The sequence below is a fragment of the Columba livia genome, chromosome 22 (assembly GCF_036013475.1).
Source record: "Columba livia isolate bColLiv1 breed racing homer chromosome 22, bColLiv1.pat.W.v2, whole genome shotgun sequence".
In the NCBI taxonomy this organism is placed as follows: domain Eukaryota; kingdom Metazoa; phylum Chordata; class Aves; order Columbiformes; family Columbidae; genus Columba; species Columba livia.
The window spans coordinates 4,227,491-4,255,316 of NC_088623.1; the positions used below are offsets into that span (position 1 = coordinate 4,227,491).

The 27,826-nt window shown below is 47.4% G+C and overlaps 1 protein-coding gene and 1 long non-coding RNA gene across 11 annotated transcripts; both read left to right on the plus strand.

Annotated features, from left to right (window-relative positions):
• The first annotated feature begins 204 nt into the window (after positions 1-204).
• Positions 205-13,386, plus strand: CD34 (CD34 molecule). 3 transcript variants are annotated; one of them, XM_005510400.3, is made up of 8 exons: positions 205-509; positions 4,949-5,089; positions 5,819-6,102; positions 6,227-6,304; positions 8,783-8,930; positions 9,231-9,271; positions 9,962-10,126; positions 10,332-10,438. In XM_005510400.3, exons 1-8 carry the CDS (start codon positions 431-433, stop codon positions 10,335-10,337), a joined length of 942 nt encoding a protein of 313 aa, XP_005510457.2. In that variant the 5' UTR covers positions 205-430; the 3' UTR covers positions 10,338-10,438. The 3 variants fall into 3 exon arrangements, with proteins under 3 accessions (XP_005510457.2, XP_005510456.2, XP_064894787.1); XM_005510399.3 differs by lacking the exon at positions 10,332-10,438 and adding an exon at positions 11,730-13,386 and having other exon boundaries at positions 213-509; XM_065038715.1 differs by having other exon boundaries at positions 214-509; positions 10,355-10,438.
• Positions 13,387-17,800: 4,414 nt separating this feature from the next.
• LOC110364645 (uncharacterized) lies at positions 17,801-25,475 on the plus strand. 8 transcript variants are annotated; one of them, XR_010467599.1, is made up of 4 exons: positions 17,801-19,534; positions 21,030-22,803; positions 23,712-23,834; positions 24,364-24,987. It is a non-coding gene; the product is annotated as an uncharacterized LOC110364645 (long non-coding RNA). The 8 variants fall into 8 exon arrangements; XR_010467601.1 differs by having other exon boundaries at positions 21,030-21,961; XR_010467597.1 differs by having other exon boundaries at positions 17,801-17,973; positions 19,258-19,534; positions 21,030-23,834.
• Positions 25,476-27,826: the final 2,351 nt, after the last annotated feature.

The following is a 27,826-nucleotide window of genomic DNA, read 5'->3' on the forward strand; positions in this document are numbered from 1 at the left end:
TGAGGGAAGTTTAGCAGCAGGCTCCACTGTAATCCTTCCTTCCAGCTGGAGCCTTCACTTGGAACGGGAAAACCAGCAGCTCTCAGGAAAGAGTTAAGCCCAGGGAGGCTTTGGGATCCTTTGCTGGGGAGAGGGTTGTTCTTTTGTTTGTTTTGAAGCTGCTGGCAGGAAAGTGGGGAGGAGAAAATGACCTAAGTGATAGTGAGGTTGCCATGAACTATATAAAACCGTACAAATTCAAATCGGAGAAACTCCACCTCGCAGTCTTGAACCATAAGCACAACCCCTGAAGAGAAACCCACCCCACAAGCGAGTGATCTCAAAAAGGCTTGAACTCCAACCAAGTTACATGAGCTCAGAGCTGCTGCAGGACTGAAAACCCAAGAGCTGTCCCAGCCAGAGCCAGTTGGAGTGGGAGCTGCGAGCAGGAATGCTGTTCTTGGGAAAGTTGAAAAGAATGAAGTGGAGGCAGCTTTTCTGGATCGCCTTCTGCGTGGTGGAGTTGTCTGGTGAGTACCGACTGCAGCAAATACACGGGTGACAATGACAATACGAGACCAATGCATGGGGCAACCTCTTTGTAACTTCTGCAACAACATCTTGGGAGGATGCATTTTAACATGCATTTAGTGGAGGCTGCAATTTCCCATCGCAGGGACGCTTTGCAGAACAGCAGCAGACGTCCTGGCCAACGTGCTGCAAACAGAAAATGCTGCTGGGTTGAAAAGGAATTGGGATATTAGAGCTCCCTGTAATATTGCAGATGACACCAGGGGATGCAAATGCAGCATGCAAAGCTCTGGATTCACGGTTCCAGTTGTTTCTCAGGCTGCGCTGGTGTAAATCAGCCTTTTGTTTTGTGGTGGGAAGAGCTTCTGAAAATCAAATGAATCTCCATAAATATTAAAATCTCCTATTCCAGCACTTCAAATATTCATGGTAGGAAAAAGTGAATAGTAACAGAGAGATTTTCTCTAGGTGGTACTTTTTAAGGGGTTATATTTTAGGGGAATATTATCATTTTTGTCCCAAACCCAACAGCCATAAAGTAATAAAGAGAGAAGCAGCGCTCCGTGTGCTGCATAGTGTGCTGGGACGGGAGCCAGGAACCTGCGGGTGTCTCCTCAACTGTAATTTTTCCTTACTCACATGAATGTGAGCAGCTAGATCTATTGAAAGGATTTGCTGTATTTTGTTCTTCTGTATCACGGTGCTCCTTTCATGTTTTTTTCGCTGCCAAGGTATATCGCTCACCCCAGCTGTTGTTCCTGACCCTCCACTCTATGTTAATTTTACAAGGAGGGAAAAAACCCTATTTTATATGAGAGATATAGATCTCAGGACTGTCTGGATGGGCTGAATTGAGCAGTGAGTGAGGGTGTAAGACAGAAGTGTTTACCTGAAGCGCAAAAATCCGGATTCCTTGTAGTACAAAGCAAAAGTGATACAAAAGTGATAAAAAGCTTTGCCTTTGTAAAGCCAAATCTACTGGGCGACAGGGGGTTTAATGCTGCAAAATGTCATTCATTGTGCTGGCACAACCATGGTTCTGCAGGATGTTCTGGCGCTTTATTAGCACTCCCTGCAAAGTCAAGGAGGTTTATTTCTGTTGGGTGTTTATTTCTCCTGTGCAGAGCAGAGAGAAACCAGATTCTTGTCACCTCTTTGGGACCCCAAGTGAATTAAACAAAGGTTTCAGCTGCGCAGCTCCCAATAGAAATCCCAATCTGGGGAGGTTTGTGCTCAGGTTGTCTCCTGGCTAACCTCTACAAGGGTAGAATGGCCAGTTTTAGCTAAAACCACACATTTTACAGGGAAAAAAGACTCCGTGCCATACTGGGCCAGGTCTACAAGTGCCACGTGTGGACAGGGCGTGGGGAGGATGGAACTGGGTACCAATTACCTGTGAGGTGATGCTGCGAGTGGCTCGTGATGGCAAAATTGGGTATTGATTAACCATATGGGGAGCTGTCCTGTGCCTGTCTCAGAATGTACGTGGAAAAGAGAGCATATATTCTATTTGAACCTAACGCAAACATTTTAAAAAATATTTTATCTTTTTATATATATATATATATATTTAAATTATTCTCTGCCCAACTCGATTTTTAAAAAGAATCTATTTTCTTGTAATTTTAAAGCATTTTTTTCTTCCCTTCGTTCCTTCTCCAAGCTCTAAAAATCTGGGAAGAAAAAGGGCCTTAAAACTCCCAGCAGCTTGAGTTTAACATCCTTTAAAGGGCTGCACAGTGTAACCACTTAAGCCAGGAGCAACCCCGGTCCCCGGGAAGGTGCCAGAGAGCTCCCAAGCCCAAGGAAACCCTTGGTCCAGCAGCTGGGGGGTTCCCCACAGCCCCCGACCCTGTGCGCCCTGCGTGCCTGCGGCCCCACACCCATATCCTGTCTGGGAGAAGGAAAAAGGGGGAGGGAAGGGATCTTTCTTTATTTTTATCGGATATTTCCAGAGGGAAGAGGGCTCCACCCGCTTGAATTCCTGCCATATGGCTGGGAGCAGCAGGACTGGAAAGCGATGCAGCTGGAGCCCTCGGAGCTCCCCGGCTTCCTCACCCTCTTCTTCTTCAGCCGCTGGGACCAGCCGGACAGAGGCGCCGGGTCCCCTGTGACCCTTGGGTGCACTGGTTGAGCCTGGAAAAGCACTTTATTAAAGTTCAAGGCACTCCAATAAGCGCCCGGTTTGGAAAAGGTTTACAGAGAGATGCGTGTGTTGGCACAGGGTGAAATTCCTGCCTGGGAATCCCCTGGGGTTGCACCTTCCACCTGGTGGGATGGGGCTGCAGGGGAGAAACCCCCAGGTTTGATTTGTTGCGGGTGCAGAGTAGGGCGTGAATTATGGAAACTTCTCTGCTGTTTCCTGAGTCTTTGCCACTGCAGAATTTTGCCTTTTGCCATCCCAGTGTAGTGCTCAGGGATGTGTTGGACCATATCGGCGACTTCAACAATTTATATCGTTGCTTTTTATTTTTTCATTTGTTTTAGGACGACATACTTCCTAAGCACTATTACTAAAATATCTTTAAAAATCAGAGGCATTTACTTTTTAAAAGCTAGACAGGTAAACACAATAGGTACTATGGAGTACTGTTTTCTTTCACATAGCTGCATGCTTTTCCTCTCCATGTGCTAGCACTACCAGGTGAAGATTTCTCCAGAGTTAATAAATGGCTTGGCTTAAACTCTCCAACTCTTAATACTAACAAATTGACGAAGTTTAGCAAAGCTAGTAAAAATGTATGGTGCAATAAATGACCCACTTTAGCTGAGCACCATGTAGATTATCCAGCTCACATCTGGGTCGTTATTTATCTCATGAGTCCTAAGGTTTCAAAACACTTAGCTGTGTTTTCTATAAAAGTGCCTGTGCACACTAGGACAAAGGAAAGAAAAAGAAATACTATGTGACAAGTCTTCTCATGAATTACACTAAGCAATAATCCAGGCTTCAATTTATGATATTCAGTGGTGAAAAGGCTTTGATTAGAAATACCTCTGGTGCTTTACAAACATCTGGAACAGCTAAAAGGTACTTGGGTGGCGGTGGCACTTGGGGAGGTCAAGTCCAGGCGCTATATTGTTCTAGTGATGTAAAGTTTCCTGCTAATGTCCATGCAAACACAAAGCTGGATGCCAAGCCTGGCTCTGACTTTGTGCTACTCATTACTCCGGGCAGGCAGTCATGCCTCCTGCTTTTGATTTGTTAAAATTCGTCAGAAAAACTTGGTGATTTAACCAGTTGGAACCGAATTGCCTTGGAGAGGAGAAACTTCTCTCTGAACTAAAAGCTGTGCCAGAAGTTAAACCCCTGCTCCAGACACCTGCGCTGAACCTCAGCAGGGCCCCCGTTTCCCCAGAGCAGCTGCAGCGGGGATGGGGATGGGATGGAACACGATGGGATTGGGAGGGATGCGATGTACCTGCCCGTTGCCAAAATGCGCTGTGATCTCAGGCTTCGCTTTTCACAAACCGTCCAGGTCCTCCTGGACCTGATCCAGCAAAATATGAACATCCCAATGTAGAAAAATTCCTGGCAGGAGGATGCTGTGGTGCACGGTGCTGCGGCACACAACCCAGAAATGTGTGTTGATGGGGACCTGTCAGTGCTGCTCCATCTCCGAGGGTTGTTTGGAAGGACGAAGTAACTCTTCTTGGAGCTCAGGCTCCCCTGGGCACAAATACAAATGAAACAATGCATTTGGTATTATTTTCTCTTTAGTGTCTGGATAAGAATCTTAAACAGCCCTGGAGTAGAGAGTGAAGCTGTTTGTTAAAAGTGGAAATAGATGGTAAGGATAGAAAAGATTAAGAAATGGGAAAAAAATGCATTTTCACTGACTCGCATAGTTCATTTCAGAAGGAAAAGCTCGAAGTGTCATCTTTGTAACATACCAGGAAGCAATATATAAACTTTAAGTTAGAACAGCAAACCATTCTCCAAACCTTCTGTTTTACCTCCAAAGATGTTTTTGCTCATGAGTCAGAGCTGATCCCAGGCCAATGGGAATGTTTCTATTTACTTTGAGATTGTGCCTGCAACTGCAAATCCAACTTCTTTTTTTCCTGAGGCGCGCAAGCGATCTGTTCCAAGGCCTGAGTCTTTCCTCCGAGGGTTATAAACCAACCTCCTATGAAATCCAGCTTTGTGCAGAGCTCTGTGCATCCCTCGGTAAGCCCGAGGATGGAGCAGGATGGGGTAGAAACCAGCCTGCCCTCCCCCAGTGCTGCCCCGGAGCCTCCGCAAGGGCCACACCAAAGTTTGGTACTCACCCAGATGCAATGTTTAGTCTCTGAGCTTCTCCCATATGAGCTCTAAGGCAGCCTGCCATTTTGGGGCAAGAAGAAAGTGAATTTGTGAAAGCAGGGACCCGCGGGGGCAGGCAGGGGCTTGGGGCTGGGATGGAGGTTTGGCAACCCCTAAAAAACCTTCTTCCAGCCCCAGGCAACGCTTCTGGGAGCCCAACGGACACCCCCACATCGACAGTTCTGGCCACTGAACCGAAAGGTACCAGCAGCGCGGCAGCCACCACGGCCACCGGAGTCCCCAGCAGCACCAACCCAACGCCGGAGACATCTGGTAATCGCTCCCCTCACTCCTCCTGTGGTTGCTGGTAGTGTTTGCATTAATAACCAGATTTATGAAGTGCACAGGTCCAGCTTGCCCTCAGAAACTACATGGTCAGTGTCCAGGTTGTGCTCTCAAAAAAGAGCCTAATGGGATGGTAATAACTTTAATTGTGTGCAGAAAATCCCGCCTGGGGCAGCCTGATACTTCCGGCTTCAGGACGGGTGGCTTAGACCCATCCTTTTTAAAACAGCCAAGAGACGATGGGACAAAATGTTCATTCATCTTTTATTTCAACAGACTTGTTCTTTGCTCAGCAAATGGCACCCAGAAGAGGCCCTCCAGCCTTTGCAATAAGCTCTGAAGGGCCATGAAGCAGGGACCATTGCACAGATGGATGGTGCCTTTCTGTTCTGTTTGAAATCAGAACATATTTCTGCAGATGCTGGGTCAAGGGAGAGGTGAGGGTAACACAGGGCAGGTCGGGCAATGGCATCCTTGCCATGGTGCAGTGTATGCCCAGGAAATTAGCCCATTGTAAACAGATTATCAAGCGCATGTAACAATTAGGTAACTCAAGCAAGTCTAATGCGCGTTTCTTATACAGCCAATAACACGTTCTGGTACTGCTGGCTATGACAAATCAATATTGTACTTCAGTCATCGCAATGCCACGCATTGATTTTAGAGGACTTAAGCTTTCTCATGTATCCTTTTCATTGCATTTCTTCAAAACCGAAGCTGCAGCCGAGTCCCTGGTAGCCAGCCCCACGTCCCTGGAGCTCAGCAGTGAGCGGACGAGCTCGCAGCCCAGCCAAGTGCCCACACTGGCACCGGGCACCCCCTTGGGGCCAGAACTTGGAAGTCAAGGAGTCCCTACAACCAAAAGCCCAGTGACTGTACCCAGCACTGTGGCAGAAACCCCAGGCTCCACGCCAGCTCTGGTGAGTGATGCTGCCACCCCGAAGCATCTTCCTGTCTCGGGTACCACCACGGCACTGCACAAAGGCGGCGACAGCCCGAAGGTAAGGATGCAGCTGTGGGACTGTGGGCTGTGGGACCATGAGGAGACTGAACTTGCCTCACAAATCCCCAAGAATTCACTGATGCCAGCAGTGTGTTTTGTTTTGTTTGGTTTTTACCTTCCAGCACATCACGTGCCACAATGTCAAAGAAGTGAGTGACACCGGAGCCATCTGCTTGCAGCTCAATGAGTCCAGCACTTGCGTGAGTTGCAACTATGGACATGCATCTCTGGGGGAAGGACATGCAGGAGGAGGGGGTTGCAAGCAAATAACCAAGGGCAGGTTCCTGCGGTGCCCTCAGGCTTGCAGTGATGGGGTCCCCCATCACACCTGGGGGGGTGGTTTAGGGTGGGAGCTCACACCATTACCTCTGGGACACAGCATCTGAGCTGTGCCAAGCTGGCAGAGGTGGGGATGATCCCAGCAGTCCCAAGAGCATCCCAAAGGGATAATCCCAGCAGTCCCACAAGGATCCCAAAGGGATGAACCCAGCAGTCCCAGGAGGATCCCAAAGGGACAACCACAGCAGTCCCAGGGGAAATGCCACCTCCTGGTTGCATAAAATCTCCTTTTCCGTGAATAAGCCCTGGGTCAGTTTAGCTTCTAAAGTACCTCCCACCATGTTTAACAGGAAATTGCCTTTGTTCTTCTTCTTCTTCCTCTTCCCTGTTGGGAAGGCGATCGCCTTTTTTTGTCTTGCCAGCCGCCCTAGGAAAGAAAACAGGAGCATGGATGGCAGATCAATGTTCCCATCTGCACAATTCCTAAGGGAATCCCAGGCATTCTGTAACTGCCCTTGGCCTTGTGCACCAAAAATGAGGCATTTGTAAAAGCAGAAGAAGGTCCAGCTGAGACGCTATTGTGGGTGGGAGGGAAGAAATCTTTCATACAGGAGATACAGCCTGCAATGGAGGGCAGGTGGTGCTGGATCTTGTGGGACAGCAGATTTGGCAATGCCCTGGGTATAAAATGACAATGATTAATTGTACTTCCGCTGGTCAGCCTTGCTGCTGCCACTTAGAACAAGCAAGTTCTTATTCGGCTTTTCTCTGCAAATTGGCGATGAAGCAGCATTTAGATTTGCTCCTGTTTGTGGCAACTGCACTTCAGCAAGAATTCACATGGAAACTCCTCTGGGAGCAAGTGGCTCTGATCACAGGTGCCATCTACTGGGCAATGGCACCGTCTGGGCATGGGGTTTAGACGCATTAAATATGCACTACATACCTGCGCTACAAAAATGGATGCATACATAACATACAGAATATCCTACAGAGTTGTATCTAATTGCACATCCTCTCAGCTCTCCCCCATGTGAAAGGGGTCAAAGTGCCTTTTTCTGGGAGTTTCACCCCAAAGCAGACCTGTCCCAGGCTTCCACCTCAAATAAGCATCAAGTGGGGAAAAACCAGCTCAGGCTCAGCAGCCCTGGAACCTGGGAACGAGATAAGAGTGTCTGCGAGGAGAGCAGATAGGAGGGAGCGTGCCGTGTCCCGCTTTCCTGCTGGCCTTTCCCAAAGCAAATGAGCAATACGCTGGCACCCGGCGCTGCTAATTGCAAAGGGAAATTCTGACACTCCGATGAGTTCTTTCCACAGCAGAGAAAGGAAAAATACACGCTTGGGTCTCTTGTTCCATCTTGGCCTTTCTCACCCCAAGCCAAGCTCTATAGAAACAGCTGAAAATGATTTGTTTGTTGTTCTCCCATGGATGAGTTTCTTCTGTTTTGTTTCTTTTTGGTATGCTGAGAGGAGGTGGCAATTTGAGCACAGTATGGAGGCAATTCTAAGGCAAGGAGAGGAAGGCACTGAGTGCCTGGCTCTGCTAAACGCTGAGACAAGAGGGTGTTTTGCAGCCCCACATTCGTGGGGACCCCTTGGGGCGAGATGGGGGGCTCAGCTGCAGCCAGTCACTGTCCCGAGGGGGTGGGCACAGCCAAAGCTCAGATGGTGTCCCAGCTGGGAGGATGTTAAGGAAGCTGATAACGTCTTTTAGCAACTGTGGGCTCTGTCTCCAAGCCTGACAGTGGCTGAAAATAGACCCAAGGAGAAAGCGCATCCCATCCGACCCAGAAATTGGCCGGCAGAAGAAAAAGGCTGCAGCTCCTCACTCCTCTTCCTCTTCCACCCAAGGGTCAGTTCAGCCCTAAAATGTGAGAAATCTGTATTATTTTGCCTAGCCTTTGATCAGCCACCTAGCAAAAACATTGAGGACATTTCCTAAACAGGAAGGCTCAATGCTTCTTTGTTATTTCCCTCCTTTCCCAGCCCCTGCCTGGGACTCTGGAACAATAGGGCTCTTCAGGCGACTCTTTCAGTCTGAAAACTGGAGGGACTTGCTATGCAGTTCAGATCCTAAATTTAGCTTTGTTTAAATGCCATTTGCAAGAGTTGCTAATAATATCTTCATTTAATTTATGAAGTTAAGAAACAAGAAATAAGCATCTGCGTTTTCTAGGTGTTGGTATCGGGGCTCAAAGCAGCAGTGAGGTGGGAGGTGAGGGTCTGACACCAGCGCTGTTTGTCGCTTGTCATCGCTTCTGCTCAGCTTCGCACAGCCCAAATGAGCCACCAACACACAGGGGGTGAATGCACAGCACTACCACGAGTACCGCCAGCAGGAGATGGAGAATTAGTCAGTTTGGTTGGCTCAGCGGCTGTTTGTTTTGGAAATTTTGCAGAAACATTTTTTAGAGATGAAGGGGTCGGACTTGTGGAGCGCGATATGTGAGGAGAGCGCCCGCCGCGTGCCCTCCCCCTGCCAGATCAAACTCGCCAAATCGGAGGTGGACCGTGACTGTCTGCTCCTCATCCTCGTCGGGGAGAGAGGTCAGTCAAGCTGCTTCCTCTGGTTGTCATTAGAACCATGGGATAACGACCTCGATCTGGCCAATGGGAGAGGGGATGCTTTGTGGGGACAGGCTGTGGGACACAAATTCTCAGTTACAAGTGGGGACGTGGCTTCTCTGCAGCTCCTGCTCTAATTTCTGGGGTCTTGTTGGATCCATGGAGCCGTGATGTTGCCTCCAGAGCAGTGAAGGGGCTCATGGCTCCTCCATCTTCATCAATGGCTCATCGATGCTGATGTTACCTCTACGTAATATGCCTCTTGTATTTTAAACCTTGCAGATCCTGCTACAGATATGCTCCAGGAGTCTCACTGGGAAAAGGTAAATTCCTTAAGCAAATTCAGCTGGAAAAAAAAGATAAAAGGGTGGCCTGATTGGCTGGAGAAAGGAAATATTTAGATGGTCATTTGAGGTTGAGACCTGAACCTGCCTCCATCTCAGAGGTGCTTGTTGGCACATGAGATGGTTGGAGCCAACCTCTGTTAGAGAATGCAACCCCTGAAGGCAGAAATGCTTGAAATTGTAAAATTCTGTAGTATTTTTATTTAAAAGAAACAAGAAAGACCTCGATCCCAACAAGAACTCTTTGGATGTAATTGGTGCTCTGCTTCTTCAAAGTACTACGCTGACATTAATTAATTCCTCATCTCGACACCCCGGCGAGGCTGCCGTCAGCTTGCAAAGCTGAGCTCCAGGTGCCTGCAACAGCTCCGAGATCTTTCGGCCGTGCAGATGCTCTACATCTCAGGACCTGAGCGCTTTTGCCCAAGGGAGAAATTCTCCCTGTGCCACAGAAGATGCCGGGTTGAAAAAGAGCCCTTGAGGATACGAGAGCTCAAAGGGCAAGCGCAAAGCTCAGGAGTTGGGGTAGCAAAGCCCAGCTTTGTTTACGTGGGCCTGAGCAAGGAGGTGAAGAGCAGCATTGTTTGAAGCCCGGTGCCTGTTGAGCAGATGCACATGTTTCCTGTTTGTCAGACTACCGGCTCTCTTTGGTATTTTTCTTTTTTCCAGTTTGGAATAAAATCCCTTAAACAGGGGAACGTGAGGAACCACCAGGATTTTTCTCAGAAGACCCTGATCGCCTTGGTCACATCTGGACTCATGCTGGCGTTCCTGGGCTTGGCTGGCTATTTCCTAATGAAGCGGCGGAGCTGGAGCCCGGCGGGCGAGAGGCTGGTTAGTGCTTATCGATGGCAGAACCCCCAGTAGGGAGGAACCCGGGAGGCTTGGGGGGCTGATGGGTCAGCCTGGGCAAGGCAAAGGGCTGGAGCAGGGGTGCCAGACCATACAAGGCGAAGGGAAACCTCTCTTGCCTTCTGCAATGAACTCTTAGCTGGTTGCTCCTGTGGGAAAACCACCCCCTTTTCGCTTGTACTTCTAGGTCTAACAGTTACTTTTGCTCAGCAGTAAGAATTCATCCAGCAAGACCCCTCCAGAGACATCAAAACCTTATAAATTTGTCATTAAAAGTGATGCACTTTAACTTTCTGTTCGCTGCATTTGAGTTACGTGTCTATTTTGTACTGATGCTGTAATAAAGGCTATTTCTCCCCTCACTTAACAAGCCATGGTAATAAAATATATTAAGAAAGAAATAAGAAGAAATTTCCTATTCCTATTTTCCCCTTTCTAGGCAGGCTGACCACTGAGGACCATTCCCTACCAGCGGCTTTTGGGAGCACAAGCCCTTTGTAAAGTGAGGACGGGCCGTGCTTTTCCCCCATCGCTGCCCATGGGCGCTTGACCTGTTGTGTCCTGGGAAGCCAGGAGGTTATTTCATGGCCAGAAAGGAAGGAAACCATGGGAAGCTCGGCAGTTTGCTGTGGGTGCTGGATGCTGCCAAGCAGACAAGGAGAGAGGCTTTCACCTACCTCTTATATCTGCTACCAGCTGGGAATTTGCACACACAGCCCGGGACCACCAGCACTCACTGTGTTGCTGTCAGACCTGCCATGGTCCAACGCATGGGGAGTGCTCATGGTGGGCAACAGAGACAGCTCTGTGGTGCTCTGGGTCTCTAGACCGTCTGTTCTTCCTACCCTATTTCCCCAAAAATAAGACCTACTCTGAAAATAAGCCCTAGCGTGATTTTTCAGGATTTCTGAGGATGGTCGAAATATAAGCCCTACTCCAAAAATAAGCCCTAGTTACAATTAATTAAAAAAGGTTAATTTAAATAATGTCCAGGCAGCTATACATGTAAAAAAAGACATCTTTTGGAGCAAAAATTAATATAAGATCCCATCTTATTTTCGGGGAAACAGCATAGCAGTAGTGATACCAAGCCATGCATGCTGGAATGCCGTCCTGCACCTCTGCTGGCACCTTGCTCTGAGCTTGTATCTATTTACAGGCTGAAAGGAAGGATTGGGAAAGGCAAATAAATAAATACATTTTAAAAAGAGACCATTTCCATAGCTTTCGTTCAATGGTGATCCTGACTCGGCCAATGTGGAAAGCAGAGGTGGTTTGTCACGGCGTAGCTTTGCAAACCCGTGGCAGGGTCAGCTCCAAAACCTGGTTGTGAGAAAACAACAGAAACTGACAGCTTCTCTTTGCAGTTCCTGGCTAAAGTTCTCTTGTTTCATCTTGCCATGGCGTGATTCAGGCGCTCTGTTGCCCTTCTGCTCAGCAAGAGCAGGTTCCCATGCCTGCAAGTTGTTTGTCCCTCCTGTTCAGGAAGCACCGGCAGCCAAACCGCTGCCTGCAATCAAAGCCACTTGCCGTCAGCGCTTTCCCTTCCCTAACTCTGCCTTTTGTGATTTACGTACCTGTTTAGGCTGAAGACCCGTATTACGCGGAGAACGGGAGCCAGGGGAACACGCTGTTGATGACGCCCTCGCAGGAGCAAGCTGAGGTGCAGGAGAAGCCGAACCTCAACGGCGGGACTCAGGAGAACGGCCAAGCGTCCTCCAAAAATGGGCACTCGGCCAGGCAACACAGCCCCGCTGATACCGAGATGTGAACCGCACGAGAGGAGCATCCTCGGGGATGCAGGAGATGAGAGAGGGTGAGAGTTTTCTATGGACAATTAGGGAACTGCAGAATGGTGGTGGTGGTGTTGTTTTGGTGATTATTTCTGTGAAGAACTTCAAAATCGGCACATTAAGCACCGGAGCTGCCAAAAACCTGCTTCTCTGCCTCCTCCTGCTTCTCCCGTTGACCACACAAGACACTGTTTTGCAGCTGTTCTCTGCTTTTGTTGTTAGAAGATAATGGGAAATGCAAGTGCCCTTTACCCTGAACAGCTCTGAAGCAGAGGCAGATGGAAGCTACAGAAGCCTTGGGCCAGACTCCAAACAGCCCAAATTTTTGGTGGCAGTGCGTTAGGCCGATTAAAATAGTTAAATTTCAGTGACAAAGACCTCTCAGGTTTCCAAGAATTTTGGTTAAGAGTTGTTTTTTTATCTCATGTTTAAGTGCAGGATTTCTTCCTCTTTTGAGAACATCAGGCATTTAATCCCCCTACTTGTGCTTTAGGTCTTCTTTAGTATTTTCTACTCCAGCAAAATTTGCTGAAGCTCCGTGTAAAACTTTCCACAAGGAATTGAAAGATGAAATGTGAATAGACCTCAAACTTGTTTCTTTTTTCAGTCCTACCAGTACGCAGGTGGTTGTTTTAGAGTAAAAAACTATCTTCCCCAGTCTCTTCCAGTCAGAGACTGGAGATGGAGTTCAACTGCATGCAGAGCCAGCAATCAGTCATTTAATGAGATGAAGAACATTTGATACAGCTGTAGGACTTTGGGAATAAAAGATGCTCCCAGTGGGATGCAGTGCTGGACGGAGACTTGGCTTTGCTGTGGGTATTTCTGCATTGGGTACATGGTGTATTTTTGCTTTGGTAAGCGAAGGGCAACCCCAAAATCCCAGCAGCAGGAGCAGATCCTGCAGCTCTGCATGGATGCTGCAGCTCTGCATGGATCCTGCTCCCAGGAAAGCGGAGCTGCAAAATGCATCGTTGAGCTACATGCAGGGAGAGAAGGGGACCAGGGCTGGGCTTGGGCTCCATCCTGATCAAACACAGCTTGTTTTTAGGGAGCCAAAGCTGCTGTTGTGCAAGCCCAGTGTTGCTCTGCAAGACCCCAAGAGGTTGCACTTCAGCAGAGGTCAGTCCGATCACAGTCTGTGCTGCCACCAGCAGTGACCTCCACATCTGAAATAAGGACAAAAATGCCCCTTGAAGCCGATTTACCCTCTCCCTAGTGAATTCACCACCACCTTTTCTGGTACAATACTTATAAGAAAGACAGCGACATCCATCGTTATGTGGGGCTGTTTTCATGAGTGCAAGAGTCATTTAAGCACGGTTTAAAATCTTTCAGGTTTTGTTTGTTTCGGTGGAAATTGCTTCTCCCATATCTCATTGTAAATAACCCGAGTTGGAGAAAAGAAAAAGAGTATTAAAAATCAGCTTCTCCGTTGTGTCCTTGGAACAACAGCGTGTTTATCCCACCGGGACGTGCGGCTCTGGCTGTGCCGCGCGCCAGTGCGATGAAAGGACAACGCCTTGCGTAGAGGTTGTTTCCCAACAGAAATGCTATGACTAAGGGCTGTGGTTTGTTCTGTGTGTCTTTCAACACACACGTCCGCAGGACAAGCGGCGTCGGGTGTGTTATTAAACCTCAGCGTTTGATTTTTGTGATGTTTAAGGCGCCCGGCTAATTGCTGGATGAATAAATGAGACTGTGCAGGCGTGTGGAGTGGGGTCTGACCTGGCATTGGGGAGTGTGTGTGTGTGTGTGCGTGAGGATGAAGGTGACAATGAAGATGGAGATGACAATGAAGATGAAGGCCTCGTCACTCTGTGCACTGCAAGAACCAGCAATGCTTCCTGCCTCAAAGAATTTGCAGGGTGATTCCAAGCGGTCCTTTAGTGCCTGTTCTTGTGGGGATGCTCAAGCTGTTTTGAAAGGGGGAGATTTGAGGCTGGGTGTCTTTACCAACCTGGTCCCCTCCTCTTTGGGATGCCCGACCCTTTCTGGTGTTGTTTGCTGGAGAGATGCACACCAGGTACGGCTGGAAACAGCTGCTGCCAGTTTTACTCTAGTTTGGGGTAATCTGACCTTTGAAAGACTGGCTGCAAGGGAACCAGATGCAGGAAAATGAAATGACTTTATCTCCCAAGGGCTCCGGCTGCTGCAAAGGCTTGTTTTGCACTGTGGGGTAGGATAGGGAGCTGGGATTGGCATTTTCTTTTGGCAGTTGTTTATCTAATCAGCACTACTGGCTGTATCCAAAGTAGGAGATCTAATCAAGCATCAGGTGCGTTTTTCACAGCTCAGGGTATGTCCTGCAGCCAAGCAGAGACAATAAAGTTACAGTCAACTGCTTTGGCAAGACAAAAGCTTTCTCTAAAACATCCAGATTGAGGGAAATGCCGAGAGCGGCCGTGGCCGAGCAGGAACGGGGCCGAGCCAGCGGAAAAGGCTGCACTTCCAGCTCAGGAAGTTTTTTGCCTGTGTGTAAACACAGGCAGGCTCAGCTCTAGCCCGCAGAAAAGGTTATTATTATTATTCCTTCCTTATCAAACCCCTTGCATTCCTTCCTCGCTGGCCCTGCCGTCGGCCGAGCAGCCGCCTCCTCTCACCATCCCACGCTGCCTGTGGGCTTGCAGCTGCTTTTGGGCCACTTTTAGGGGCTTTTGGGGCACTTTGGGGGGGGTTTTGGAAGGCCAAAGCCACCTCAGCTCCCAACAACGACCTGCTTTCCCAAAAATGTGTTTCAAGGTTGATACAAGTGCTCTTGCCTGGTTCATGATCCCATGTGCTGCTCCTATACAGCACATGTATGTGTAGTTGGTGGGGACCATTACATCGGCATGAAATGCCCTGGTGAAAATGATCTGCATGGAAGCATCCTCTGAGGAAGAATGGTGGGAAATATAGGTGTTAAACATAAATGTGCCACAGCTATTAAATGACACGTCCGTGTCACAGCCTGAAACAGAAGTGGGAGCTTTGTTATCTATCCAGGCAGCCCCCAAATTCTTCTGCAGGTTGAAATCCAACTCTTTCAGAAATGAAGGAATACCTTCCTACCTGAAATGGTATTGTGAGCTGAGGGTGGTTTGCTCTGTGCACTGCTGAAACCAATCAAATTGATCAAAGCAAACAAGTTTTAATTAAGCCTCATTAACTCTGTCCCTCAGTGGATCTTCCATCCCTCTGATAACAAAACCAGCACACCCTCCCAGGTGAGAAAACTCCTGCCTTGCAATCTCACCAGCCCCTCACAGCAAAGCAGCACATCCCAGGTGGGAGAACAGCAGCTCCTGACTCTGTTTGCTGGTTGTTGATTGTTTTTCCTTTGATTTAGCACTGGGAGGAGCTGCCCTGACAACCCTCAGCAGCAGGATCAGTCTTGCACAAGCAGCAACATGCCCAATCCTTACTTGTGGCCTTTGGAAGATACCAGAGATTTGCCTTGGACTCTCCCAGAAGAAAGATGAGAGCTCTCCTGGTGCTCTCCATGCGGGACAGATTTATGTAGAATAATGGAATACTTGCACATTGTGCTGTTTAAGGGTAGATGCCTTGTTTTGCAAGATTTTCACACCCACCCTGTGAAATTTTGCTCAATGAAGTTTACAATGCAGGCTACAGAAATACTACTTCTCTTTGATTAGAAGAGGTAAGTGTTCACCTTTGCACGGAGATAGAGGGAAGTCACGGCCTTCAATGCACCAAGGTTTCTGCATGGCTTTGGAACAGCAGAAGCAATAGGCTGGGGTATATTATATATGACAATGCTGCTATCTGCTGGTTGTGCTTTGCTAAAACAGTTAATCCTTTGCTCTAGTGGGAAGCTGGTACTTGGGTAACATTGCAGCACAAGACAGTCCTGCTGGTCATACAACCAAGAGGCAAACGTATTAAAATAATGAAATAAAAGAAGTAATAGGTACAGTGGGCTTTGAAGCTCACGTTCTAGGAAGAGGGGCCACCGCAAGTGAAATTTCTAAAATTGATTTCCCATCAATCCGCTTCCCATCTGCTTGTTTGATGCCCGATCCTGCAAAACTCGTGTGGGGGTTCCACAATATTTGCTGCACCATCTGCTGCCAGGTCCAAGCCCAGGGAACGCAGGAACACGGGTGGGGTTGGTAGTGGTTCATGTTCCACTCCTGATGGAGAAGCAGCATCGGTGGAGCCGGAGCTCATCCCTGGGAACAGGCAGAGTCCCCGATTCCCATCACTGGTCCCACTGAATTGCTGTGTTGTACCAGTTTGGAGTTGGCCAAAAGCTCAGTCATCATTAGGTGGCCATAAAGACACCTCCCAACGCTGGTAAAAGGTGATGTTCAAGCTCATTTCCTTTACTAACCATAGAAAAGAAACAAATATCATGTAATGCCCATGTATATAATGTCTGCAGCGGCGTGATGTTTAGAATAATAGAATAATATGGGTTGGAAGGGACCTTGGAAGGCCACCTAGTCCAATGAGCAGGAACATGGGCAACTAAATAGTAATTTCGGCCTTTGCTTTCAAGGTAAAAGGAACAGCATATGTGTAGGGCTTTTCCATCTCTCAGAAAAAAACTGATATTTACAACTATTTGCATTACAGGCACTTCACAGGTGTTTTAATTCCAAGTCTTTAATCTTAGCCTTCAGATCCATTTAATTTGCTGGTGTTTTGATTTGTAGTAACAGACGTAAATGAGATTATCTGTCCCCCGAGATAAACCGTCAAAGGCAAACGCTGAAGAATTGGGCTCGAAGAACATTTTAATAAGCTCGCGTTGCAAAGCCTGAGACGGAGTCAGAGATGCGGGTGGATCAGTGTGAGCCAGGACCCGCATCCCAAACACGAGGTGCCGGGTGAGATGATGCTCCCGTGTTCGCAGCCTCATCTCCTCTTTTCGTTTCTTAGGGACACATGAGGGCAAGAGGAAACACCTTGATAGGGTGCAAAGAAAGTGTGTTAAGTGCTGGGAGGCTTCAGGTTTTTCCCTTTTAACCTTAAAAACAACCAGGTGAGATGAGAAGGGGTAAGCTTGGGATGCTGTTTGGAGCAGTCAGCTGTGCAATCAGGAATTGCATTGCGTTAAGATTTTCTTATTCGAAATAAAGAACAATAAGAATTGGCCTTTCTGTTGGTTTTCTGATGACAAGTTGCTTTTTGGGGGAAAAGGAGACTGGTTCCAGTTTCTATCTGTAGGAATAAACAAGGTGTGAAAAGTTTTGTCTCTTTCTGTCTTGCATAAGACAGAAAAGATGTCCCAAGGGCCTCTACCTATGAAATTCATTTTTAAGTTACCTATTTTTTAATTCCTATAAATGAAGCAATATATTACCGACCCCTGGTTATTTGTTTGGTATTTCTGGTTCTTGTGATTCTTTCTTTCCCTTCATTTTTTAATCTTCATGTTTGCATCTTCCCTCTTTTCTTATCTTCTGCCTGCCCCAGAGGCTTATTGCTGCTTTGGCAACATGCTAACATGTTTAGGAATGATAAGATGTCTAATTAATAGTTTAATTAGTAGTACAAGGTCTTAATAGCTTATTAAAGGAAATACATTCAGAAAATACTTCTCCTTTTCTTGTGTTGGTACAATATGATTTACCAGCAAATGATAAAACAGTTTCTAACAGCGTTCAGACTTTCAGTAAAGAAAGTGGTGCTGGAGTCGTGATTTCACGGAGGATTTTGAACCACTAATACTGTTATTTTTTGTCTTTTTATTTAAAAGCAATTTAACAGATTACAAAAGCAGTTGAGGAGGATCGGAGCCCGATGAGCCTGAAAGGGGAATTAAAGAAAACTGCCTTCCCTCCTTCTGTATATAAACCAGTCCTAGGGGAAGGTAAACTTGCTCTTTAAGAGGCTCTGGCTGAAATGTCAGGTCGTGCTCTGAGCTCGGGCAGCTCGGCCGCTTGCAAGCGACGCTCCTCCCCGCTCTTTTGTAACTAATATTTGTTAAAACTGCTTATTTTTCTAAGGCGGCATCCCTGGCTGATAAACCCCAGCAGGGTGAGGACCGGCTATAAACCCCGTGGATCCCTCTTGCTTTCACGGGTAAGAAACTCCGCGTTAAATCCCGCTGCGCAGGCAGAGAGCAGAGGGCAATCAAACCGAGCCGCAGCTCGGATTCCCCGGGCCGCCGTGTTTTTCCTCTGACCCACACAAAGATTTCTTTCTAAATTTATCGCGGCGTTCATCGGCAGTCCCACTTAGTGGCAGATTAGGAGGCTGGGCAGGCAAGGCCCATTGAAATGAGGGCAGGGGAGCCTGAAATATAAGCAAGCAGGGGATGACGCAGGCAGCGAGGGGCAGGTGCAGCCCCGGCTCAGCTCCCACCAGCATCCCCGCTCCGGATTATCCATCCCCGGGGCTGCGATGGGAATGCTGCACCCAGATGGCAGCGTCCCAGCTCCCGGCCGGGTCCAGGGAGGTCGGCCAGTCTCCGGAGGCCCCGGTGCTGGCACCAGCGGGGAATTTCCACTGGGTTTGTGGAAGGAGCTGCCGGCAAGGGGCGAAGCGGCGTTTGGGTGTTTGTGCAGCGTCCCCGTGCATCCCTTGTAAACGTGGGCTGTGAAGGAAGAACCAGCTCGCAATAAGAGCTTATATCAGAGGTTCTATCCCTGGAAACAGACGCAGAGATAGGACTAGAGTAATTCACCGAGAATAACCTGAAGGACAGGCCAGCTTGGCCTGTTTGTTTCTTTGCTCTGCTACTGACGCATTGTATAACCTTGGGTAAATCACATAACCTACGCGTGACTCGGATTCCTTGTTATAATATGATTTCATAATGGGAATAATAAGATTCCATACCTGCACATCATACCCACACCATCCTCCTGGATCCGGCAGCCTTCACCACCACCAGGTCTGAGTCTGTGGGACCACAGACCTGACTTTGTGCCCCATGGACCCCCATGCTGAGGACACGGACCAGTGTGACTCATGGGTGCTGAGTGATGGTAGCCACGCTCTTCACAGAGATGAAGCCCCACACGTCGCGTTTGGAATCACGCAGGGAAATTATGCAGTTACAAGGATGGCATAATTGAGAGAATGCTTGACTAGCGCAATTTTCTTATGTGCCTGTCAGCAAATCACTTAATCTGTGCTGTGCCAAGTTTCCCATCCATTAAATGGGGAATGATTATCCCCCTACATCCTAAGAGGGAGGGAGAATAACACCCGCTAATGATGGTGGAGGTACTGGAAGGTGGTCACAGAGATGCTCAGTGACACAGATAGCGGCTGCAGACCTGGAAGGAACACGTAGCATTTAAAACCCAACCTTTAGACATTAATTTCTCCTCCTGCTGCTTTTTCTTTTTTAAACTGAAGAAAATTCCACAATAGATCTGCCTCTCCTGCGCAGGATTTTAAAACGATTCCTCAGCCATTCCCCAGCTCGGGACATCGCAGGTGTGATGGGAATGAGGAGGAAAACGCCGTGATGCGCTGGGAGAAGGTACCTTGGGGGGCCCGGAGCGATTCCATCACCCCCCCCACCTTGGTGACACTCGCGGCTTCCTGGGACTTGTAGGCAGCGTGGGGTGACCTTGGCTGCAGGGGGGGCCACGGAGCCCCCGGAGCTGCGCGGGTGCTGAGCCCCAGGCAGGTACTGCGCGGGGGGGGAACGGGGCCGGCACAGCCCGTGCGCATCCCACGCACATCCCGTCCACGCGGTTCCCACGCACATCCCGTGCGCATCCCACGCATGCCTCTGCGCTCCGCCCCCGGGATGCCGCCTGGGTCGGGGATGCAGGGGTGGGGAGAGGAAGGGATGGGGGGGGTGTGGCTGAGGGCTTCGGAACGGCCCTACCTGGGGTGGGCTGCTTCCCTGGGGTGGGGAGCATGGATTAAAGATATAACATTAAAATAAAATAAAATAAAATAAAATAAAATAAAATAAAATAAAACAAAGTAAAAGAAAATATATTTTAAAATAATAAAAGTAATCAAAATAAAAATATTAAAAAATAGTAAAAATAAGATAAAATAATAAAATACTAAATATAATAAAATGTAATAGTAATAATAAAAACAACACTAATACTAATAATATTACTACTAATAAGCTAATTCTGTTACACTTCAGCAAAGGGATCCCTGTGGATAAAATCCTGCCCTGTCTGGCTCCTCCCCAGTGGATAAGTGGGAACGAGTGTCCTGGGCCAACTGGGAACAACGGGTGGAATTTGTCCCTCACTTATTGCTATTTTAGCACAAGGCCACAGGGGGCTGGAAGTGGTTGTTTTACAGCTTCGTGTTTTCTATGCTTTTATATTTAGGGATAATTGCTCCAGATAGCACTGTAACTTCCACGTGATGGATTGTTACGTTCTTGTTCCTTGTATTCTGTTCTCCCATGGAATATATGGTGTAGTTTCTGTTTGTGAACTGGTTTAATAGCGAGGTGGCTGAGACAAAGTTTACTCAATAAACTTGCCTTTCCCCTTGAGCAGCTTTAGCTTAGATAAACGGGCTTTAAAGTCCCGGGTTAGCGTGGGACTGGGACTGTTTACCATTCATCATTGTTAGTTAATTGCTATGTGGTTAAATATTTAGTTTAGAATAAGTTCTTTTATGCTCTTTTCTTAAAAAAATAATAAATAAAGGTGTGTTTAGCAATGTGGTAAGAGGCCTTCTAGAAGGCTTTTTAAAGATACTCTGCAGTAGGGAAGCTCCACAAAGTTATTTTCCGTATTTTATGTCTACATTTTCTTACTCGTAGTTTGTTGTGTTGTTATCTGTAATTAGCCAACCTATGGCAGGAGGGATATTTGACTGTTTTTTTGGAGCGACTGCAGACTTCTTGTCTTCATCCCCAGTTTGATTTCTTATTCTGAAAAGAAAAATAAACCCAAACGTTTGCATCGTTGTTTAAATCACAGAATCATGTTAGGGATTGAAATCCACAAAACCCAGCCTGTGACACCGAACGTGTTCCGTGTCAGAGGCCAGTGCAAAAGGACAGTTTTGGGACAGGATGGGCTTAATTTCCCAGGCTTTCTCTGAGCCAGAGGCAACAACTCCGCTTTGCCACCCCCGGGCGGGTTTAATGAGCAGCTGTGGTGCAGGTTTAAGTCTCAGAGCAGCCCCTTTGCTTTCAGGTACCAGGATCCCTCTCCCCACCGAGGTGATGGCACCAGCGACCCTGAAGAGAAGCTGCCAAACTAATGCATGCTGCAATTAAGTTATAAAAGACGTACCCATCATTAACCAATGCTTTCCGAACACCTGCAAAACAAGGGGATATTGTTCAAGTTTTAGATCCTTCTTCATGACAAGAGACAGAAGATCAAGCGATGCATTGTTTAGAAGCAGAGTGCTTAGTTTATATTTAACTAATAATTAATAGATGTATTGTAAGTAAGTAAACAAGTATTAACATCCTCAATTATTTCTTAGTATAGATGTATGTAAAATTTTTCAAAAATTGTAACGCATATTTAATAATTATATGAATATAAGCAACACAAGAGCATCCAGTCACTGGAGCGCTTATGGAGGGTGATCCCCAGTGTTCCCCAGTGCTGATAAAATAAGGAACGCCGCTTAACAGTCTAATTAACTCCGCTGTTATTTCTTCTTTTCACCTCGAGCATCCCTTCTGCTGCAGCGGGATGCAGGGTGTGCTTGTGTCCCATCTGCCCCAAAACACCTTCTAGGCCACCGAGGAGCCGGTGGCATCGCCAGGACCCGCTTTGCCTTCTCCCCACCTCCTACTCGGCCAGAATGGCGTTAGAAACGGGGATCCTGCAAACACCACCTCACTTTTGGGTTGGTTCTTTTCACCGTGCACGTGCAGTGGGACTGTAGGTTGGGCTGTGACGAGCAGGGTGTTACTACCACGGGGTGACAGACACCTCTGCGAGATAATGCGGGTTGCCATGGTTACCGATGGAAAATAGGGCTACGGGTTAACTCAGGCCAGCAGCGCATGAAGCAAAAACACCCCACGGCGTTTTGTGCACACCTGAGACACCGAAAGGCACATCGGTGGCCACTGCAAACCCCCAAGTCACCACCCAGCCCCGAGCTGGTAGGTTAAACTTTCCAAGACTCCCCCAAACAAAATCGTTGAGTTCAACAGGGATGGGATTGGGGCTCAGGGGGAATCAACCTCCTGCAAGGCTCTGTTATTTATTACTTATTGGTGCACCCCAAGCCTTACGGCCTTATGCAAGCTCTGATTTTTTGGAGCCTTCACACTCTGAGTATTTAAGATGAATTCTCTCCAAGAGAATTCTCTGAAGAGCGGAGACTCGTGTCCAGTGCACTCAATGGGCAAATAAACTGTGTTCTCTTAATAATATGGGTGATCTTTGGGGTGCTGTTCAAAATATGTATTTAAAGAAGTCTGTACCTTCTTCACAATATGTTCTTATTGCCTTTTTTTTTTTGAGGGAAGGATAGTATTAGAAGCCGGTTTAGAGGCTTAAAACCAATCCTTGCCTTAGGCCGGCTCAGAGCTAATCCTCAGCTCTCCTTTCCCCTTTAAAGGAGTAAAGTAAAGTGATACAAGCATGGACAGGCTGAGGAGGAGCTGGGTTATGGGTAGTTTTTTTAAAGGAAAATAGTTGGCAGGAACACGAGCAAAGCTGAAAGTATTTTCATCTGTTTTGTTTTGTAATGTTCAATGTTTTGTTTTCTGCTTTAGGAATTACACAAAGGAATCGCTCAAAGGAAAGGTCTCCCATTCTAATCTCATCTAATGTGACTAAGCAGAATTGGCCAAGTGAGGAAAAAAGCCCAAATAACATCAAAAATGACAATATCTAGTTTTTCTTAGGGGAAAAAAAAGATGGAAAAGCTCAACCTTTAACGGAGATTTGTTTGCAAAATTATTCCATGCTGGGAAGAGTAATCAACTTGTGCATAAAGGTGTTTTTTTGAGATTAATTTCTATTTTGTTAATCGCTTGGATTTTAGAAACTTACTAGCGGGTTTCAAATTGTTATTGCTATATAAGTGCAAAATACTTGTAAACTGTTATGTGCATATGTTTTATGGGAAAGAACTGACCAAGAAGACACCATTTAAAAAGCAATAATCTTGGCAGTTTGAGGAGAAAAAAGCTGGGAAAGGAGCCTCTGCTCGCTCCCTCTTTTTTACAAGCATTTTTAAAAGATAATAGCTTATAATGACTTATTTTTAGAACTGTCTAGAAGCCTCAGCTGAGACCCAGAGGGCAGCAAAGACAGTTTATCCCCGGCCAAAACAATTTACAATCCCAGTTTCAAGGCTGAGACAAGAGGCAGAAATAAACCTCAGCCGGTACCTGCAGGAACCACAAAATATGTCGGGTTATTCAGCCGAGCTGATGAAAACACTCCAAAAATGATCATTTTCGGTAATAAAAAAGCATTTCATTTCCCTTCGGTACCTTTGCGGCATCAGGTTTTGGTGCTCGGGAGCATCTCGGCAGGCGATGCTGAAGCTGGAGCTGCGTCTGGCGGCTCCGGCACCCGTGGGTGCTGCAGCGGGGGCGGCAGCGGGGACCGAGGCGATGGGATGAATCACAGCACGTTTCCCCATCCCTCGCTCCGTTTCTAAAAGCAGCGGCTGCAGACAGACGCATTCACCGTGATTTGCCCCCGTCTCCATCGCTTTGTGCTGCCGCACATGGGCAGCATCGCTGGGGGTGCATCCATAAACCAGATGAGGTTAAATTGTACCATAATAATGCTTAGAAAGCTGCTTAAGAATACCTATTTTTTTCCCCTGTTGTTTTGTTTGCCAATTGTCGTATTGTTGGTGAACTTTTAATGGGAGATTTTTCTTCTATCCAGGGTATAACTTGGGCAGTTGGAAGGTGACAGCAGGACAGACAATCCAGGACTGCGGGACAGCCAGAAACTGGGATATGGGACGCTGGTTTCTGCGGAGATCAAAGCAGGGACGTCAGCCCAAAGGTACCAGCTGTTCTGCCAGCGCGTCGTTCTCGTTTAATTAAAACTGTCGAAAGGCGAGCCCTGAATCCTGGGTCTGCATTTCGGTGCAGAGAGAAATCAGTCTCAAAAATGTAAAAGTGAAATCTCCCATGAGCTGTAAGTAAAACCACTATTTATTGAACTGATAGTCCTGCTCAGAGCTAATAATGTGTGTTCAGTCAGACACCCGGTGAGCCTCAGTGTCCCTAGGGGGACACAAGCGATTGGCATGGTGGTACCTGGCGCTCCCCAAAACCTCAGCACCCTCAAAACTTCAGCAAACCCACAACCTCAGCATCCCCAAAACCTCAGCAAACCCACAATCTCAGCATCCCCAAAACCTCAGCAAACCCACAACCTCAGCAAACCCACAATCTCAGCAGCCTCAAAACCTCAGCACCCCCAAAACTTCATCAAACCCACAATCTCAGCATCCCCAAAACCTCAGCAAACCCACAACCTCAGCATCCCCAAAACCTCAGCCCTGAACATGATGCTGTTGGCATTTCAGGTCCTGCTCTTTGTCGTTCCCATGTCCCAATGCTCACCTGGACTTACTATTTCCTTAAACATCCGAGCAGACTCAAGTCGGACACTTTAACTGCGATTCTCGCTGTTGCCCCTGGACTTGCAGGAGAGTTTTTCCCCAGTTACGTAAATCCAAGATATTGCAGGAGTGTTTGATGAATTTTGTCCTTTGTTTTACCGGCTAGAAGGTCTCTCCATCGCTGGTTTTCACAGCCTGAGATACAGCTGGAGCAGAGGGGCCCTCGTGCTTCCCTACTCATTGCTGCTACAGAAACACAAACAGAAAACATGGCATTAACTCCTGCTTTCTGCCAAATATCATTATAGCCAACGTGATGCATTTTTCTGGCTAAATTGGTAATGAATATACATCTTTTAGGGTGGGAAAAGAGTTGTTTTTATAGGCTTTACAAGAGAAATAAACTTGCCATAGTTTGAAAGCAAAGGCTTAAATATGTTTATTTCATGCTAAACATCTTGTAGTTCTGCTTATGAGATAGTAAGTCTCTGTATGGATGTTGTCTGGGCGGAAATAAATAGGGATTAATGGCAGTTCCTGTGGATGTGCTGGCGGTTCAAGGAGCCTGTGGGAAGTGAAGATGGTTAAATATTTAACCAGCAAAGCGCGAGTTACCTGAAACCCTGTTTTCCAGCTGCTTACTTTGGTTTTGCTCATTGGAAGAGCAGATTCCCGGGGCTGAGCTTATCCTGTGCCCATCGGCCGCGACGCTGCTGCCGGTCCTGTCACTGCGGTCACTCCCGCCGTCCCCACGGCTCTGTGTCATCGGTGTGATGCCGGGATTAGGGGATAACGGGCAGCGCGTGCCCCCCGTCCCCTTCGCTGCCGCCCTGGGGACCGTCCCCCGCTCCGGTCGCAGCGTCCGCGTCCCCACGTGAAACGGGAAACCTTGAAAAAAGCAGAAGTGTGGCTGTAATTAGGATTAATCTATTTTTAGCCAGCTGTCTGGTGCCCTGTCTGTGTTCCAGCTGAGATCTTTAATTCTATCGAGCTCAACTCTTTTCTTTTCCTGTCGCGCCCAGGACGGATACAACAATTTTCTTTTAAACCTCAAATTTGTTGGGGTTTTTTTTTGGGTGGGTATGGTGGTTTTTACAAAACCCCTATTTCCTCCCCATGTTGGAAAACCCAACACTAAAGGTTGCTGTGTAAGAATAAAAGTTATACAACTTTTACTACCACCCTTATTATTCATTTTACTAAGTAGTTTGGAAACCTAGTCATAGATCAGGAATGTGTTGTACCCTGGGCTGCACAAACAGCACAGAAGGAAAATTGCCTCTTCCAAGCTATATTGAGTAAAAACATGCAGCGATACCAATGTGATTTTTTGCTAAATAGCATCAGGACAAGATGTTACAGACATCTCCGCACAGCCAGCTGAGCACCTCATCACTTACCGATCCCGTATTTAAATAGCTGCTGTTCTTCTGTTTAACCTTTTAGAATGTATTTGTAAAGGGAACTTCAAGTGAGATTAGCGGTTAAGTTAGGAAAACACCGTGAAATACAGCTGGCTGGAGATCAATAGATTCCTCTGTCCCGCTGTTCCCCCCTCCCCGGTAATATTTGGGTTTTGCAAATATTCGTGCCCATGGGAGGCTGGTGGGAGGATGCAGCGGCTGGTGCGTCCCCAGGGCTGTGTTCCCCCCTTTGGTACCCTTCAGCAGCATCAGGGCTATTTGAAGTTCTCTGTGCGGCAGGAACACGTGGGTGGGATGCGGGAGGGTGGTCCAGCGCCTGGTGATGGGGAAGATGCTCTGTCTCCTTAGGAAAACCTCAGCAAAATGCCGTTCTCTCCCCAAAAACTCCGCAGTCAGCCCAGGGGTGTGCTCTGCTTTCCATGTAGCCAAAGGGTGGATTTTACCTATCCCCGTCCCCTCCCTCCCCGTGTATTTCGGTGACTCATGACGCTTCTGAGCGTGGGGATCGGCTATTTCTGTGCTACCTCCGGCTGTGCACCTCAGCCCTGCACAGCACCCCCGCCGGCACTATTCTTAGCAGCTAATAGCTGAAATAATCACTTTTGTCTCAGCCCTGTTGGCTCCTTAGATTTGGAACCGAGCAAAAGCTGCTGCTTGGGGTGTCCGGGGATGCTCCACGTCAAACTCCATCATCATGCTGCCCAGGGAGGGGGTTGAGGATGTTAAATACCTTGAACATGGGGCACAAGCTCTGCTTTGAAGCAGCTCGTTGTGCAAAGGTGGTGCCACCTCTTTGGAATGGATCTCAGCAACTCCAGCTGGGGTTTATTTCGACTTCACAGGGTAAATCCCAAGACTGCAGGTTTGCCAAGGCAGGGCGAGGTTTTCACTTCTATTTCAGCGCCTGCTTTGCTGCATGGGCTCGGTTTGCACAAAGAATACAAGCGGTTTACGCAAACGTGGCTCCTCGATGCCAACGCACCCCTGGCAGCTCCTGGGAATGAACCCGCACCTCTGGCTTTGGATCTCAGCACCAGCTGTTGAGCCCGTTCCCCTGAACCAGCCCCCAGATGGGACTCTGAAACAAACCCCATCCCCATCTTCGTGGACAGTCAGTCGTGCACACCCAGGCATGGGCACGGAATCGACTTTAAAACCTATTTCAGAAGGGCTTTTTAATTGTTATTTATACACCTGCCTGCTCTTCCTCCTGTTGCTGGGCCCCCGGTGAGGATAACACACACCGGCAAAGCCGTGTCAATATTGCAGAGGCCATTGCTCTGCTGTTCACCAATGAAACTCATCTGGATAACAATAAACCTTTGGGGAATAAAAAAACCCTAAAGCTAAATGTTTGTTGTGACGCTCTCTAACTTTTCACAGCAGAACAAAGCTGATGTGCACACAGCACGTGGAGTGTTCTGCATGGACTGCAGGAGCTGCGGGAGCAAATATCCTTATTTTGGAGCTGCCAGTCTTGAGTTTCCTAGAAATCTGTGCGATAGGACTGCAAGAGCACAAATCATCTGTTGTTATCCATGTACATGTGAAAAGAGAAGGAAAACTTAATGTTTAATTTCTGCTTTTCTTTGAAGTACCTCCTTGAAATCATTTCCTACCAATCTCCTCCCCAAGCCAGGTGATGCTCATGAATCACTAATTGACTGGGGGCCTTCTGGGCAATAAGGACTATAATTAAGCAAGAGGCACAACCTGAATAAAACCTGGGAGCAAGGAACTCCTGAATTTCCATATCAGTAATTCTACATCCAAGGTGGGTCAAATGATTTAACTTTGATTTAATTCAGCCTTCCCATATCTAAAATATAGTAATTTTAAACAAGCAAACATAAAAAACTTGCCAGTTCCCACAAGTAGCACCTAACATTACTTCTTTATTTGCAGTCAACTGTTTTACTACAGCAAAGAGTTAAGTAAGGTATTTTTTAGGGACCATTTTCTATTACAGTATTCAGATTAAAATAAAAACTATTAATCACCCT

What these genes read in the sequence shown, in the direction of transcription:
- CD34 (XM_005510399.3), top strand. Translation starts at nt 431, where the DNA reads ATGCTGTTCTTGGGAAAGTTGAAAAGAATGAAGTGGAGGCAGCTTTTC. An exon ending in CTGCGTGGTGGAGTTGTCTG is followed by an intron (nt 510 to 4,948) that starts GTGAGTACCGAC and finishes ACCTTCTTCCAG; the next exon opens with CCCCAGGCAACGCTTCTGGG. An exon ending in CATCCTCGTCGGGGAGAGAG is followed by an intron (nt 8,931 to 9,230) that starts GTCAGTCAAGCT and finishes TAAACCTTGCAG; the next exon opens with ATCCTGCTACAGATATGCTC.